The 14,926-nt window shown below is 52.3% G+C and overlaps 1 protein-coding gene across 9 annotated transcripts in view; it reads right to left on the bottom strand.

Annotated features, from left to right (window-relative positions):
- Positions 1–703: 703 nt before the first annotated feature.
- The window catches only part of Slco2b1 (solute carrier organic anion transporter family member 2B1), a 48,522-nt gene continuing 34,299 nt past the window's right edge, over positions 704–14,926 (bottom strand). For 6 of the 9 annotated variants that reach the window (XM_033764222.1, XM_010603296.2, XM_010603293.3 and 3 more), the window contains 6 exons: positions 11,159–11,516; positions 8,146–8,314; positions 5,207–5,370; positions 3,771–3,835; positions 3,323–3,443; positions 704–2,443 (listed from right to left, as the gene is read on the bottom strand). In XM_033764222.1, the coding sequence (XP_033620113.1) occupies positions 2,266–2,443; positions 3,323–3,443; positions 3,771–3,835; positions 5,207–5,370; positions 8,146–8,314; positions 11,159–11,516 (1,055 nt within the window). In that variant the 3' untranslated portion in view covers positions 704–2,265. Of the gene's footprint in view, positions 2,444–3,305; positions 3,444–3,770; positions 3,836–5,206; positions 5,371–8,145; positions 8,315–11,158; positions 11,517–14,926 lie in introns of all 9 variants that reach the window. The other 3 variants (XM_033764219.1, XM_033764220.1, XM_033764221.1) reach the window with 3 other exon arrangements.

The raw sequence follows: 14,926 nt of genomic DNA, 5'->3' as shown, positions 1-14,926 counted from the left end.
GGTTGAACATCCTTAATCAGAAAGTCAAAATCTGAAATGTTCCAAAATTTGAAACTTTCTGAGTATCAGGATCAGTGGAAAACTCCATACCTGATCTCATGTGATGGTCTTTTGTCAAAACACAAGCACACTAAAAATATTGTGTAAAATTATCTTCAGTGTATGTGTATAAGGTGCATATGAAACACAAGTGAATTTTGTGTTTAGATTAGGGCTCCATCCCTAAGATATCATGCTACAAATGCATATATTCCAAAATCTGAAAAAAGCCCAAACAAACAAAAAATACAAAACACTTCTGATCTGAAGCATTTTGAATAAGGGATACTCAACCTGTCTTCATATCTTTTAAATTCTTTTTCTTAAATAGATCTTCCTCAAATTGTATTAGCTTTGGTTCCCACAAGATCTGGACTCAATCTTGGCTCCATTGTTTATTTTCTGTGTGGTCTCAGGTAAGTCACTTATCCTTTCTGAGCTGACTTCCTCTTCTATAAAATGTAAATGACAGCTTGGAAAGGTGAGGACCTAGCCTTATGACCTTCTTCCATTTTTGAAAACATGACTCAAGGAAGTGACCCAGCCAAATGAAAATTAGACCAGAATATAAAGCGAGGGAAGGATGCAATATATCAGAAATAATGGTAAACAATGAACCCAGTAAAATTTAAATCTAAATAACTGGAAATAATGTGGTCGTTGCAAACCTCTAATGCAGTTTATAAGAAGGGAGTTTTGTAATAGAAGAGACATTATACAAAAGCAAATTTAATAATAAGCTGTATTTATAATTCCAAATTATGTCTGCAAAACCTGGGCAACAGGGGGGAAGGACTATAAACCTACTGAAGCCTCATCTTGTTGGAGGAGACTTTGAAATTCTTGGCATTGAAAAATACAGGCTCAGATATTTGTCAAGCATTTATAGTTAAGCAATAGAATAAAATAGGAATTAGACCTATACCTCCTTTGTCATCTTTCACAAGGGAAAGCCCCAGAGTTCTGGCACTGGGAGCTGCTCAGAGGCCAAGAGCCATGAGTGCCCCTGCCCAGCAGTGTTGGGCATGCGGGTGCCACCAGCAGTAGCTCTCATTATGCTCTTTCCCAAGACACAGGCTCCAGCCAGGTGTACAAGTGGCAGCAGATGGGGCTGAGAGTAATCAGGAGACACTCTCCTAGCCCTGGGAAATAACCAAGACAGATAACAACTGGGCAGAAAACAAGACAAGTCCTGTTATAGCAATGGATCAGGCAGTTCCAACCCAAGCATGCTACAGTACAGCTCATTGCCCAGAGCTGGGTGTCACTATTCCCAGTGCGATGGGCCTGGGCTTGCACCAATCCACAAGCCCCAGAGAGCCAGAGGCTACCACCAATTTGAGCCTCATATGGTCCAATGACAAGGACTTAGGCACTTCAGAAGAAAAGAGGAAGCTAGGATTCTATTCAAAAAAGTCAGAGACTTTGTTGGCTCCTTGTCAAATATGTGAGATCTTGACAATGCAGAGATAGCAACTGGTCTCTGAAGTTAGAAAACGCACAAGTGTGAGGGTCGGTCTCCCCTTCCAGTCGGGGCCTCTAAGGCAGGGGCTGGGGCTCACCCCCAAACTGTGGCTCCTTGAACAGGGACTTCCTGAGTCTGAGTGGGCAAGGCTCCATGCCAACCTTCCCATCCCTGAGTTTTGCCAAACTGGGAGGTCCTGGAGCAGGAGACTTGCTTCCTTGTGGGACTCCCCTTAAAAACCAACTTTGGGCTCAGCCTCCAGAGGGCGCCAAAGGGACAGTTCTTGAGGGTTGGGGAGGAGACCTGTGTCTCCTGACCACACAGATGGTCACAGATGAAGGATCTTGAAAGCTGGCCAGTCCATTCCCACCGATAGAGGAGGGGACTGATGCCCAGGGAGGAAGCTCCAGGTGAGAGACAGCGCAGGGCTGTGTGGAGGGGAGCCTGGTCTACTCTGGTCAATTTCCCTATCCTAGGGCCCCAGGTGAAGATATACAGCCGGCCAAGTCAGGAAAGCTGGATTTGGGGTCAGCTGGATGTTAGGGGAGGACTCAGGAAGACCCTCTTATTTCAGAAGTGACCACTATGACAAATACCCAAATAAGTCCTTGGTTCCGATGGGAAAGCAAAGGCCCAGAGAGAGCCAGTAGCTTGGAGCCAAAGCTGGGACACAGTGTTCTTTACACTCAATCTTGGACAAGTGACACTGAGGAGGTACCACTCTGGCTGCCACTCTCGGCCAGGGTGGGTCCCAGGACAGCTCACACACTGGAATCCTTTGGCTTCTTTTCTGGCCTTGACATTAGTGGTTGCTGTAGGCCAGGGCTAGATGCAGCTGCCTTGGTCTCCTCCTCTTTGTTCTGCTGCCTCAGGACAGTCAAAACCAATGCAAAGCATACCAGTGAGCCAGTTTTGAAGAAGAACTGGAGACCAACGAACCTGGGGAGGAACAGGGGATCTTGAGCTGAGGAGCCCAGATCCAGGGCCTGCATGTCCTTGGGTGGGCAGCGAGTGGAGTAGTGGACAGTATTCTTTATGCAGTTGGACACTTTGAGGTTGGGGGTCACTAACCCCTGTTCGGGTCCTTCCCTGGAAGAGGGGGCTGGAGACTCTGCAGAAGGATCCCAGGGCAGAGACAGAAGCCTATTCCTGTGCTCTGTCCTTGACTGATACGACCTGGCCTGGCTCTGGCTCAGGGGCCCTGACAAGCACCTTGGGATGGTCCCATGCCCTACAAGGAACACAGGATTCTCTATCTCCTGTTCATTTAACTCACCAAAGCCCTTTGTTTGACTTTTCTCCTCTGCGAAGTGCCACCCCCTCAGCAGTTCTTGCCCATTGGAACTGTGTCCTCATTAGAGCTGGAAGTAACCTGTTCCCTGACCCTGGCACTGCTAGCAAGTCCTCCCCACACCTATCCCGGGCCAGTGACTTCTAAGCTTTTGGGTCCTTTTGAAAAACCTGATGGGAACACTGAGGCCCAGGCAGGTAGACAGGGTTTTCTTCCAGCCTCCCCCAGTCTTACAGCTGGGCTGCTCCCGAACCTCCCCAGATCCCTAAGTCCACTCTGTGATCAGAGATCTCACAGACCAGGCCTAGCTGTGCAAGTTGTTAGCTAGCTGCATGACCTCGGGCTGCCTACTTGAGCTTTCGCTTTCCTCATCTGTGAAAGAGCAGAACAGTACTGTCCAGCTCACAGGGCTGGTGACACAAGCAGCACTGGAAACACAAGCAGGTCCATGGAAATGGGACCCTTTCCCCCCTGGTGTCCTGCCTGGGGTCCCCAGCACCCTTCCCATACCTTTGTCCAAGTCTCACCGGTTTCGGAGCAGGTCAAGGTCATAGTAGCGGCAGACGGCTCGATGCCCACAGCTCAAGGCCCAGTGCACACAGGTGGTATCAATGGCGCTGCCATGGATCACTGGGCTTGGCATCCAGGCTGGGGGAGGAGGTGCTCAGGGGACAGCGAGGCCAGGTGATCCCCAGCCTCCCTGCAAGCCCTCAAGGGATTCAGGCCCTAGGGGGTCTCTTGGCTCAGGAATCTGGTCTCCAGCCTGTCCCTTACCAAGCACTGGAGGGAGCCTCCCTCCTATCAGGTGGCCCAGTTTCTACATGCACACCCACGTCCAGACACCTGCTGCACCCACACCTATTAGCCCCAAGGCCAGGGAGCAGGGTCTTTTCAGGCCTGTGGCCACTAGGTCTGTCACACAGTGGGCACTGGACTCCCATCACCACCACCTGGGGGCCCAACCAGGCTCTTTACCCAAAACTCTCAGGAGCATGAACTGGATGCCCACAGCCAAAGTCTTATCTTCTTTCTTCACACCCCTTAAAAGCAGAAACACAGGGATATGAGGACCGAGAGGGCTATACAGCAGTGTGGACTCTCCCCACACCCTTTTCTCCCACTGTCCATGCCAGCCTCCCCCAATCTGAAGTTCTAGCCTAGGGGCTCAGGCACTGTACTCCACCCCTTCTCAACCTGCAGAGCCCACACCCACTGACCATCAAAGCCCCATGCCACCCTCCCTATGCTCCCCACTACAGACACACCCTTGTTCCCCTGCTTCCTGGTCCCACCAAATACTCTTTTTCCTCCTATACTTGGCAAGATCTGGAGCTGGGACAGTCAGCCGCCCGCTCCAGCTTCTCCAGCCCTGTGAATCATGCCTTGGGATGCCCCACCAATTGCTGGCTCCTTCCAGACAGTGGCAAGTGCTTGAGGAGCACTTCCTGTGGACTCAGCAACTCTATACTCTATCCCTACCGCTCTCCTAGGAGGCAGCTCTACCATTAGTTCCATTTCACGGGTAAGCAGACTGATACCCAGACAGGCTTGATGACTTGGCCAAGGGCTCATGGCTCAAGAGCTGGGACTCACGCTGCCCACAGGCTACATTCTCACTTCCCATGCCTTCTGATGCTCTGCTTCCTCTCTCATGCCAGTCTGTTTCATGGATTCCCTCTTCTTCTAATATGCCTGGGGGCTGCATTCCCTTCTAATTTTCTAAAACATAGATGGTGAATACAATAAACCCAGCAGACTGGAATTATCTTCCTCCAAGGTCTTTTATCCCACCCCTTTCCCAGGAGATCCTGACTTTGAACTTGGACTTGGGCAACAATTTGTCAGACCCAGCAGGCATTCTTGGAACAGAGGGCAGGAAGATCTTGTACCAAGAAGTAATACTCAGCATGGTCTGGGTCCTCTGTGGGCCCTTACTACTCGATGTTGCCTTGAAGGGAATGGAGGCTGGGGGCCACACGGGTCCGGTTTGCTCCCTGGATGCATCTCTGTGGCTCAGCCATTGCAGGTGCGGTGGGGAGCTCACCTTCTCCTCACCATATGATGCCCTCACTTGGGGAGGACCAGACAGGGCTGTAAGTGTGGTCTCCCCTCCCCAGGTCAGGGGGACCAGGATTGAGAGACTCTGGCTGGAGCACCAGTCCTCCCTGGCACTTGCTATATGACTGGGGCTAGCTCCTGAACTTCCCTGAGTCTGTGTCTTCTTGTTTGCAAGATAAGGAGAAAACTATCTCAGCAGGCTGCCAGGGGGAAGAAGTCAGGGCAGGGAGGGCCTGGTCTGTTGTGGGGGCCCAGGACACTTGAGTGGCCTCCTTTCTCCAATTCTCCCCTTGGAATGTCCTGGCTATGGCTGAGGGCCTCTTGGTATTCTCCCATCCCGCCACTGCTTTTACCTTAGGATGAGCATAAAGCCGGGTGTGTGGGTGACACTGGCCAGTGCTGCTGCCAGGCTGACCAGGAGGATGAAGGGCAGCACCAGGTGGCTGCAGGCTGAGTCACAGGAACCAGCGGGCACTGGGCCTCCCCCAGCCACACAGCTGCAGTTGCTATAGAAAACCTGGGGGTGGGAGTGGGAGAAGGGCCTCAGGAGCCTCCAAAGAGGCAGCTGCTAAGGGCCTGTGGCAGAAGAAGGCTCCAGAGGGGTCCCATGGCCCACAGCCAGCTGAGGTGGAACTGAGTGCAGGTGGCTTGAGGAGGTGCCCGGACATAGGCTTCCCTGCAAAACCTGAGCTGAGCCAGGCCTCCAGCCACTGCAGGTAGAGAGGTAAGGGAGAAGGACCCGGAAGAGCACCACCCCCAGAGAGGACACATCAATGGCAAGGGAATGTCCTCAGTGCACTTGACTGAAGCCTGTGTTCATAGTCTTTGGTGGCAGGAAAAATCTCCAGCCAAAGATTCTTTAAGAAGTTTGGCCACCAGTGCCCTTGGGCATCTATTAGGACCAAAGCCAAGCCAAGAACCTGGGCTTTACTCCTCTGTCAAAGAGCTTTCTGACCTGTGCACCGCAGCCAATGGTGCTTCAGATGGAGACAGGGATTGGTCTCACCATCTCTCAAGGTGGCCCCAGGGCAGCTGGAGCCCTCTGGGCTTGTCACCTCCACTCATGGGAGCCTCAGAAACTTCCCAGGGTGAAGGCCTGAGGTGGAGCGTGGGAAGGTTGGAAAGATTTTAAGCATGGCAGAGATAAGTCCTGATAGTCTTGTGTACACGTGCTTTGGCAACAGCTTGGAGGATGGATTGGATGGGGAGGCCTGCAAAAGGCCCCACTGTGGGTTGGAGTGGATGGGTAAAGGGGTTTGGATTTGAAATGATTTATGTGGTGGATTAAAGGAAGGAAGAGGAGAATAGGAAGAGGGGTAGGGAGAGGAGAGATAAGGAGAGGACAGGACAGGATAGAAGACAGAACAGGACAGGAGAGGAAGAAGAAGACAGATGAGAAGAGACGTAGCCATGGGCAGCTTGACACTCTTTGCACTGCCCAGTGGAGCTGCTGTGTGTGAGCCAGATACACACCAGTTCACACTGCAGGACAAGTGGATTTTGGGCCTTGTCTGTAGACTAAGTGACCTGGAGATACAGCAGGAGGACAGGTATTGGAGAAATACCTCAAGGCCAGGTGAGAAATACCCCCAAACCAGGGGCTCAAAGGAGAGGTCTTAGACTAAGTGACCGAGAGATACAGCAGGAGGACAGGTATTGGAGAAATACCCCCAAACCAGGGGCTCAAAGGAGAGGTCCTGGGACAGACACCAAGGCTGGAGACCTTCCTCTCCGAGTCTTTCTGATCATTCACTCACAGGCACCCAAACCCCCACGGTGGAAGTTCTTCCCACAGTTGCCTCCAGTGTCTCCAGCTGCCTCTGCATCTCTCCCGCAGGTGCTTGGCCCCACCTAGAGAGCCTTTGGTCCTGCCAGCTCCCAGGTCACTCTATCATTCTGTTGCTGAATGCAGCTGCGCTGGGCACAGATCAATTCACGCCTGTGGAAGGTGATCACAGGCAGCCCAAGGAGGCACATGGAGCAAGAGACAATTCTAGGCCAGCCTGAGGTCCTTGAGTGCTGACCCAGTCGCTGCTGCATGCTGCTCTAAATACTACACCAAAGCCAAACCTCTGCAGCCAATCCAAAGGGCAGCTGGGCTGGGGCCAGAGCCTCGGAGTTTTTTTCAGTTTTTAGTTTTCTGGTGCTGGGCATTGATCCCAAGGCCTTATTCCACCAGTGGTGGCAAACGCTCTACCACTGAGCTACACCCCCAGCCACTCAGAACCTTGGTTAGAACTAGCTCTGGTATGAAGACCGTGGTCTTCTGCTTGGTCCTTTCCCGGGCCTTCATTTTGTATCGTACAATGGGTAGAATAGAAGTGACTACTTCAAATCTCCTAGGGCCTCTGCCTGTTGCTGTCCCTGCAGGCCCGTCACACTTCACACTTCCAGACACTCTTGCTCTCTCACTCTGGCGCTCTGCCCTCTGTCTCTGTCCGTCTGACTTCTTCCTTCTATTGGCAGATGTAGAGCATTATTCTCTCAATAAGCTTTCATTGCCAGCCTGGGCCCAGAGAGGGGAGCCAGATCTGGCAGTCAAACAGGCTGCAAGAAGGATGCAAAAAGAAATCACTTGTGGAAAATCCAGGATGTGGATGGGCAGTAGTGGTCCCTGTGGGTACAGATAGGGATGGAGAGAGGCCCGTCCCGAGCGTCCCAGATGGCTTCAAGGGAGGCAACATTTTCCCAGATCTCTGAAGATGAATGGGTAAATTAGGACCTGGAAACAAAGTGATTTCTAGGCAGGGGGAGCAGCATATGCAACGATTTGGAAGAATACGTGTATGTGTGTGTACATGCACGCTCGTGCACACACACAGTGTTTCAAGTAACAGCAAGTCTTGTTAGAGAAGCAACATGAGGGATTCACGGAGGAAAAGCAAGACCCAGGCAAGGAAGGGCCATGAACCTCAGGGAAAAATCGAGGACTTTATCTGCAGAGTGGTGGGGAGCCATGCCTGGGCTTTAAGCAGGGGCACAACAGGATCACACGTGTGCTCTACCCTGCCACACTTGAGGCTGTAGTACGGAAGAAGGAAAGCAGAGTGCAGGACAGGAGAGAGAGCAGAGAGGAGGCTGGCACAAGCCCCACTCAGTGAGTCACTGAGTCCGTTGACGAAGTGTCCCTCAGCCCCTCTTCGGTGCCAGGCCCTGTGTGGGGCTGAGGACCCACAGCCAAGGAGCTCAGCCCCGAGGGGGCTCCCAGTGGGGAGATGAGATCCATGTGATGAGCAGCAGTGCGCTCTGCTGAGCCCTGTGAAGCAGAGGTTGGGCCAGAAGCCTGCCTCACCTTGCTATTATCCAGATCCTCCTGGACCACCTGGGCTGTGCAGCCAGCATGGCAGGGCGTGATGTACTCCACAAGGGCACCAGGGTCGCAGACGGGGTTAAAGCCATCGACTGGGCAGGAGCAGGGTGCCATGCAGCCTGGAAATAGCTCTGCACTGGGCTGGGTGCTGCTGAAAGAGGAGGCAGCAGGGTTGGCCCAGCTCTCCTCCCCAGCCCTGCAGCCTGGCTCCTACCCCAGTGAGTCGGGGCCAGAACTCTGAACTGGCCCCTGGGGAGGGTTTCACTGTCGGGGCTCCCCACAGGGGCGTGTGAGCAGGGAGATGGGCTGAAGCTTGGAAGGCTCTTGGTGCAGAAGTGGGGAGTCTGGGCCATGGCCAGAGCCCCTGCCAGACCTAGATCCTGCACATCTTTGAGCTGTTTCTGCAAATGTCCCGCTCCCCAGTGGCTCTTGGGTAGGGAACTCAAGGGAAATTCCTTCTGAAGTTTAGTGTCAGATGAAGAGGCCTTTCTTTCCAGGAGTCAGGTTGCTTCCTATTCTCAGAAAAGTCCAGCCATGTATGGAGGATTCAGCCAGGAGACCGGATCAACTGTGAGATGTCCAACCTGCTCCTGCCACCCTCTGGGCCTCGGTTTCTCTGTCTGCCAGCTAGGCTGGGGCTCCTTCTCCCCACTGCTCTCCTGCAGTATCAGGCTCTCTGCCCTACCTACCATCCTGCTCACCGTGTTCAGTCCCACCTGCCTCCCTCCAGAGGGCTGCTTTCAAATTCCAGGGTGCCCCTGCCCCCTTGGTCAGGGCAAGGTGGGGATGGACAGAAGCAGGAGGTCAGAGAGAGGCTGAGCTGGAGGTGCCAGATCACCCTGAGAGGGGGCAGGAAGGTAGCCCCTGGGACACAGGCTACGGCCTGGCTTCATGCTAGGCAGGAGCACAGCACACCTGCCAGGAGACAGAGACCCAGAGAGGCTGGTGCAGGGTCACAGGTGCCAGTGGCCACATCTATAGGACGGAGACATGGGCTGCTGGAGGGCCTGGCAAGCTTGGTATATGCTCAGTTCTGTGCACAAGAGGGCTGGCAGGGGTTAGGGAGGCTGGGAGAGGGACAGCTGCTGAGAGGGCCTTAGAAAACTTGGGGGAGGGATGGAGGAGGATGTGGCAGAGGCGAGCTCCTCCCTGCCTAAGGTAGGGGCCTGCCTCTCCCCCTCTTACTGGAGACAGAGATCACCAAGAGCATTGCCAGCACAGTCCTTTCTTCCTCCTCCCCTGTCAGACAGTGGTCCTGGATCTGATTTGGTCTTGGTGAGTCTTCCATGGGAAGGGGCACGGGGTGGCACTGCCTGAGCTGCGGACCCATCAAGAGTCTGTGCCAGGGGAACCTGCCAGTAGAGAGGCACTTCCCAGAATCTTCTGCCAGCAGCTGGAAGGCCAAGCACATGAGAGAGCTGGGGAGAGGCTCTTTCTCAGCCCCTCCTCCCTCCTTGACCACCTGGAGCTGGCTGCTTCTGTGGGAGAGTGCTAGCCCAGGCTCTATCCTCTGGGTGGGTGACTTCACTTCCCTGAGCCTCATTATGCTTATCTGTAAAATGGGTTTAGGGGACTCACTGAGATGTAACAGGGGAAATGCTAGGCCTGGGGTCGGGTACGTGGGAGACTTTCCATTTTATGTCTGCCTGTGTCACTAGCTTCACAGAAGTATGAGGTTCTTCTTGACCTATTAAAATAGTTCCCAAAAGCTTCTTCAATGAATTAGAACCCAGAGCTTGGTGAGCGAATTGCAAGAATATGGATGAGAACAAAGGTGAGCTGTCAAAGCTGAGGAATGAGAGGGAGGAGGAGATATGAGGCAGGATGAGTGGGCTGACTTTTTTTCATTTATTCGAAAAAGCTGTGGTAAAATATTTACTCAAAAAATCATTGAAAGGGCCTGGGTCCATCGCGTCTTGGCCTTTTGGCTAAGATCAAGTGTAAGGACCTGGGTCCCTCCTCAGGCTGGAGACTTCCCAAGGGCATAGCTGCAGGACTGCAGAAGAGCCCACTCCAGGCAGCCCAGTTTCTTCCCTGTCCTGGAAAAGGAGAGGGGACAGGGAAGGGAAGGGAAAGGAGGCAGAGATGGAGGAGGTCCCAAGGGTGAGACCCGGGGTGGGGGGGGGCTTGGCCCCAAGCCAGGCCTGCAGCCACGCAGAAGGAGCCCCAGGTGAGAAAACCGGCTCATGGGTGGAGAGGGTGCCAGGCGATAGGCGGGAGAGAGAAAGCTGCGGAATTCTAGAATTCTAGCTGCGTGTGAGGCCAATTTAAACCTGGAGTCGTTTCCAGGGAAAATGAGATCATTCTGGGGAAGGGGCAGGGATGGGACTTCCAACAACTTCTCCAAGAAGGATCTCAAGGGGAGAGGGTGTGTTTGCTGGGCGAGGGCAAGTAGGAAACATCAGGGATCTTTCACCAGGAAGGTGGAGTCATGTCATTGCCTCAGAGACAAGGATCAAGAATTCTAGAACAGAATTTTAGCTCTCAGTATCTAGGAGCCAAGAATCGCAGAGTACTCCAGTCTACTTTCCTTGCCCAACTTTCCTCTTCAGCCTGTGTGATAGGAACCACCCAGTCCCTGCTCATCCTCTCTCCCAGGGATGGTGCTTGTTCTCTTCTGGGCAGTCCTAACCCCTGCCTGGGAGCAAAGGCCTTCCTCTGCCTGAGCTGGGCCCTGTCTCCTACAAAGTGGCCTCTGTCTCACTTCAGCTGGGCACACAGGGATCAGCTATTCTGGAGATGCCACTCACAGGTGGTTTTGCTCTGCTGTGGCCTTCAGCCGCCCGCAGATCTGAGCTTTCCTACCCCTGAAGTTCCATCTGTGCCCCTTCTAGTAGTGCCTGTTGCTGTTACTGGAGCCTTCCAGACAGAATGTCCCCTGCTTGGGAATGAGCCAGTAGAGGGTGACACAAGGGAGCTGGATGTGTGGCGGGGATGCCCACTGACCTGAGGCCGCTGCCTTCCCTGCCTACGAACCCTGCCCCCACACACTCACCCAGGCTGTGGAGTTATGCCTGCGATCCGGTGGCTTGAGCAGCCAAGGAAGAAGAGAGGCAGGCTGACCACCAGAGCGAGCAGCGACCCCAGCACACAAAGGGCTCCGCAGCGCATGGGACCCAGGTGGAGGCGCTTGACGAGGACGCTCCCCACCACGATGCCCACAATGGCCGTGGGGATGGTGAGCCCTCCGATCAGCATGTTGGCGAAGGAGGCTGTGACGGAGAACTGGCGCTCCAGGAACTTAGGCAGGAAGGTGGCCATGCCTGCCACCATAGATGACATGCACAACTGAGACAGGACCACCAGAAGGAAGATGGGATGGCGCAGGGTCTGCAGCAGCACCCTGGGGAAGACTGTTGGACAAATAGAGAGGAAGTCAGCAGTCGGAGTGGGCAGGCCAGCCATAGCCTGTGTCTGCCCTCCCACCCTGTTCTGTTCAAACTGCCCTCTTCTTTCTGTTGCTTTCCATCCCAGCCCATTCCATCTAATCCCATCCCACCCCATTTAATTCTACTACATTCAATTCTATTCTGTTCCTTTTGACCCCTTTCCATTAAATTCTATTCCAGTTTTGGATTAGATTGCATTTTATTAAGTGTGTTTATTTCCATTCAGTTCTGCTCACTTCCATATGGTTCTAGTCCATGCCATCCCTTTTGATTCTATTTCATTCATTCTGTCCTGTCTCGTTTCATTCTTCCAGTTCTACTTACCACATTCACACCACCACCACCATCACTAGGTCTTTTTCACACTGTCCTGCTGTAGCATTTTCTAAGCCAGCACAGGCTTGGGACCTCCCTTCTGTCTCCCCAATCCACTCCTGCATTCCTACCCTGAGTTCTCCATCCCTAGATTTTTCCCAGAGCAATGTACCTAACAGAGTATACATTTCATTCATTTAACCATTTCATTGTTACCCCACCTATTTTAACTTTAGAGCAGGGTTTATTTTTTTTTGTCTGTCTTCATTGCTGAATCATCAGAACCTGGAACATTGTAAGCACTCATTAAATATTTGTAGAATAAAGGAATGAATGAATGTATATATAGATTAATACACAATCAAATGTCAAAATTTCTGGGTCAGAATCTAAGTTTTGTCTGTCCTTAGAGCATGACTGAGCCAGCTGGTTGTCTAGACCCCTGAGTTTGGCCGGCCCAGGAGCTGTTTTCTTAGGAGCCAGAAAATGAAGAAAAATCATCTCGTTGGGGTGGGAGGGGGCTGGGGCTGTGGAATTCCGCCTTTTTGTGTCCCAAGCCTGCCTCCTGGCCCTAGTCCCTTGCCACGTTTGGGTGCAGCCAGATTTTGAATTGAGTGGTGTGGCCCTGGCCCTCACTCTATGTAGCTGCTGCAGTTTCCTGCTCCCCTGATTCCTCGTCTGAACCAGGGGATTTTAATCTAGCTCGGACCAAGTAGTACAGATGCCTTCACTGCAAATGGGGCCCAGAGATGGGCAGGGATGTGTCCAAGTTCATCCAGAGAGGCCAGGGCTAGCCCAGGAGTTCCCTGGGTCTGCTGACTCAGTCTGTCCCTCTGCCATCTCCACCTGCCTCCTCCTCCATCTCCATCCGCTCTGGCAGCTTGACTTCAGAGGGCTCCCTCCAGCTGCACGAATCCCTGCAGTGTACTGTGTGCCCCTCCTCCACCTCTCCTTGGCATCCATGGCCTTCTCCAGGACAGATGGAAAATTCCTGGAGGGAAGGGCTGTGCAATTTATTTAGATGGTGATACCTGAAGGGTAATTCCAGGGCCCGCCTCCAGCTCACAGGCAAGTCTTCCCATAGGACAGGGCTTTCCTCAGCCCAGCGTGATGTCTTCCAGTCAGGCAAGCTAGGGCCTTCTGCAACTATATCTTCCTCATCAGTCAGCTCAGAGGCCAGGTACCTACCTCAAATAGGGTAGTTCCTCTCTCAGTTTAGTACTGTGTGAGTCAGGACCTCTGCCTCTCTCATGGCTTCAGGAGGTCAAAGCCAGTCTTGGGGTCAGACTGGACCCTTTGAAGCTGAGCAGAAGCCTAGAGGCCAGGTATCCAACCAGCCATAGGACCTGTGATCAGCCCTGCCTTGGTCTCCTGTAGGAACTCACAAAAGCTATCAGTGATCTAGCACACCCACTCTAGTATTCAATTTCAGCAACCTCTCTCTGGGCCAGAGCCAAAGCAGTGATTAATAATTTCTCCCTGGGGCAGTGTGCTGAAGTTTTCAACAGCTGGGGGTGATCTAAATTAGTGGGCTCTAGCCCCCACCTCTAGGCCTGGCCCAGGGGAGCCCAGACTTTGCTTTGCTGGCGATTCTTGAGAATGTGGAAGTAGATTACTAATACTACAGTATCAAGTCTTACAAAGCTCTTCCAAGAACTGGACCCAATTCCCTTCCTGTTTCAAAAGACAATGAGAGTTAAGCACTGTCCCAAACCACAAGCTGCTCTATTTACTATCCCAGGGTGCAGTCTGGATAAGAATAGTAGGGTAGGAGCGATCATGGAAATAAGTGAATCTTATAAGAGTACGATTTTTAAAATAGTATACAGGAACATTCCATGCATCATCCCATTTGATTCTCATAATAGATCTTGGGAGTGGCAGAACAAGGATTATTAATCCAATCCTTCAGATGAGGAAGCTCAGATTAGAAAAGTGAAGTAACTCTATAAGATTGTGCAATAGTCCATGTGGGCAGGCCTCAATACTAGGTCTTCTGACATGTCATTTAGTACTTTTCAGGAGCCCAACACTCAATAAATGTTCACGGAATTGGGATCTGGTCACAATAGGGACTCTAGTTACTGACTGAGTTCATAGTCTCAGGATCAGAGCTGCAAGAATCTTCTAGTCAGTCTACTTTTCACTCTACTGAGAATCTTCTAGTCAGTCTACCTTTCACTCTACTGTACTGGGGAGACTGAGGCCTAGAGGAGAGTAAGGACCCAGAACAAAAGCTCAGAGCTCCCTTCATCCAGGCCACAGCCTGGAAACTTAACAAATATCTACCAAGGGCCTCTGTTTTCAGGGCCAATGACGGATAGGAGAAGAACACAGGCCATGACCTTTAGGAACTTACCACTTGGGGGAAGGGCTGGACAAGTACATGGCACAGATCAGAATCTGGGAGGGAGGACATCAGGGGGAGAGAGAGAAGCAGCTCTGTTAGCTAGGATAAGCAGGCATGGTGAAAGGAAGAGGGGCTCTTGCCCTTGACCTAAAGGGACATTGTGGTTTAAATATGAAGTGTTCCCCAAAGACACCTCTACGGAGAGCCTGATCCCCAATGCAGTGATGTTCAGAGATAGGGCCTAACATGAGGATGCTAACATTAGCGATGGTTGCCATTGATCGGTTCACAGCTGAATGGGCTATTAGGAGGTGAGGCCAAAATGGAGAAAGTGGGTCACTGGGGCCTTGCCCTGTATCTGTGTCTGTGTCTGTGTCTGTATCTATATCTATCTGTCTTATCCCTGGCCTCTCTATCTCTATCTCTCACTCTCTCTTACTGCCCTCTTCCCTCTCTCCTTCCTAACGACCAGGAGATAATCAGCTTTCCACCAACACACCCTTCTACTGTAACTTTTCTGCCTTGCCATACAAGCCCAAAGCAATGGAACTGGGCAAACATGGACTGAAACCTCTGAAATCATGAGCCAAAATAGGTTTTTTTCTCTTTTAATTTGTGTGTGTCTGTGTGCATGCGCGCGCGCACGTGCCAGGTACTGAACTCAGAACCTTGAGCTTTCGAGGCAGGTTCTCAGCAGTGGCACCACTGA

This window comes from Fukomys damarensis, unplaced genomic scaffold, assembly GCF_012274545.1.
Source record: "Fukomys damarensis isolate Sample0158 unplaced genomic scaffold, DMR_v1.0_HiC HiC_scaffold_16, whole genome shotgun sequence".
Lineage (NCBI taxonomy): Eukaryota > Metazoa > Chordata > Mammalia > Rodentia > Bathyergidae > Fukomys > Fukomys damarensis.
The sequence above is the reverse complement of the archived record's forward strand: the minus strand, read 5'-3'. Positions and strand labels throughout refer to the sequence as shown.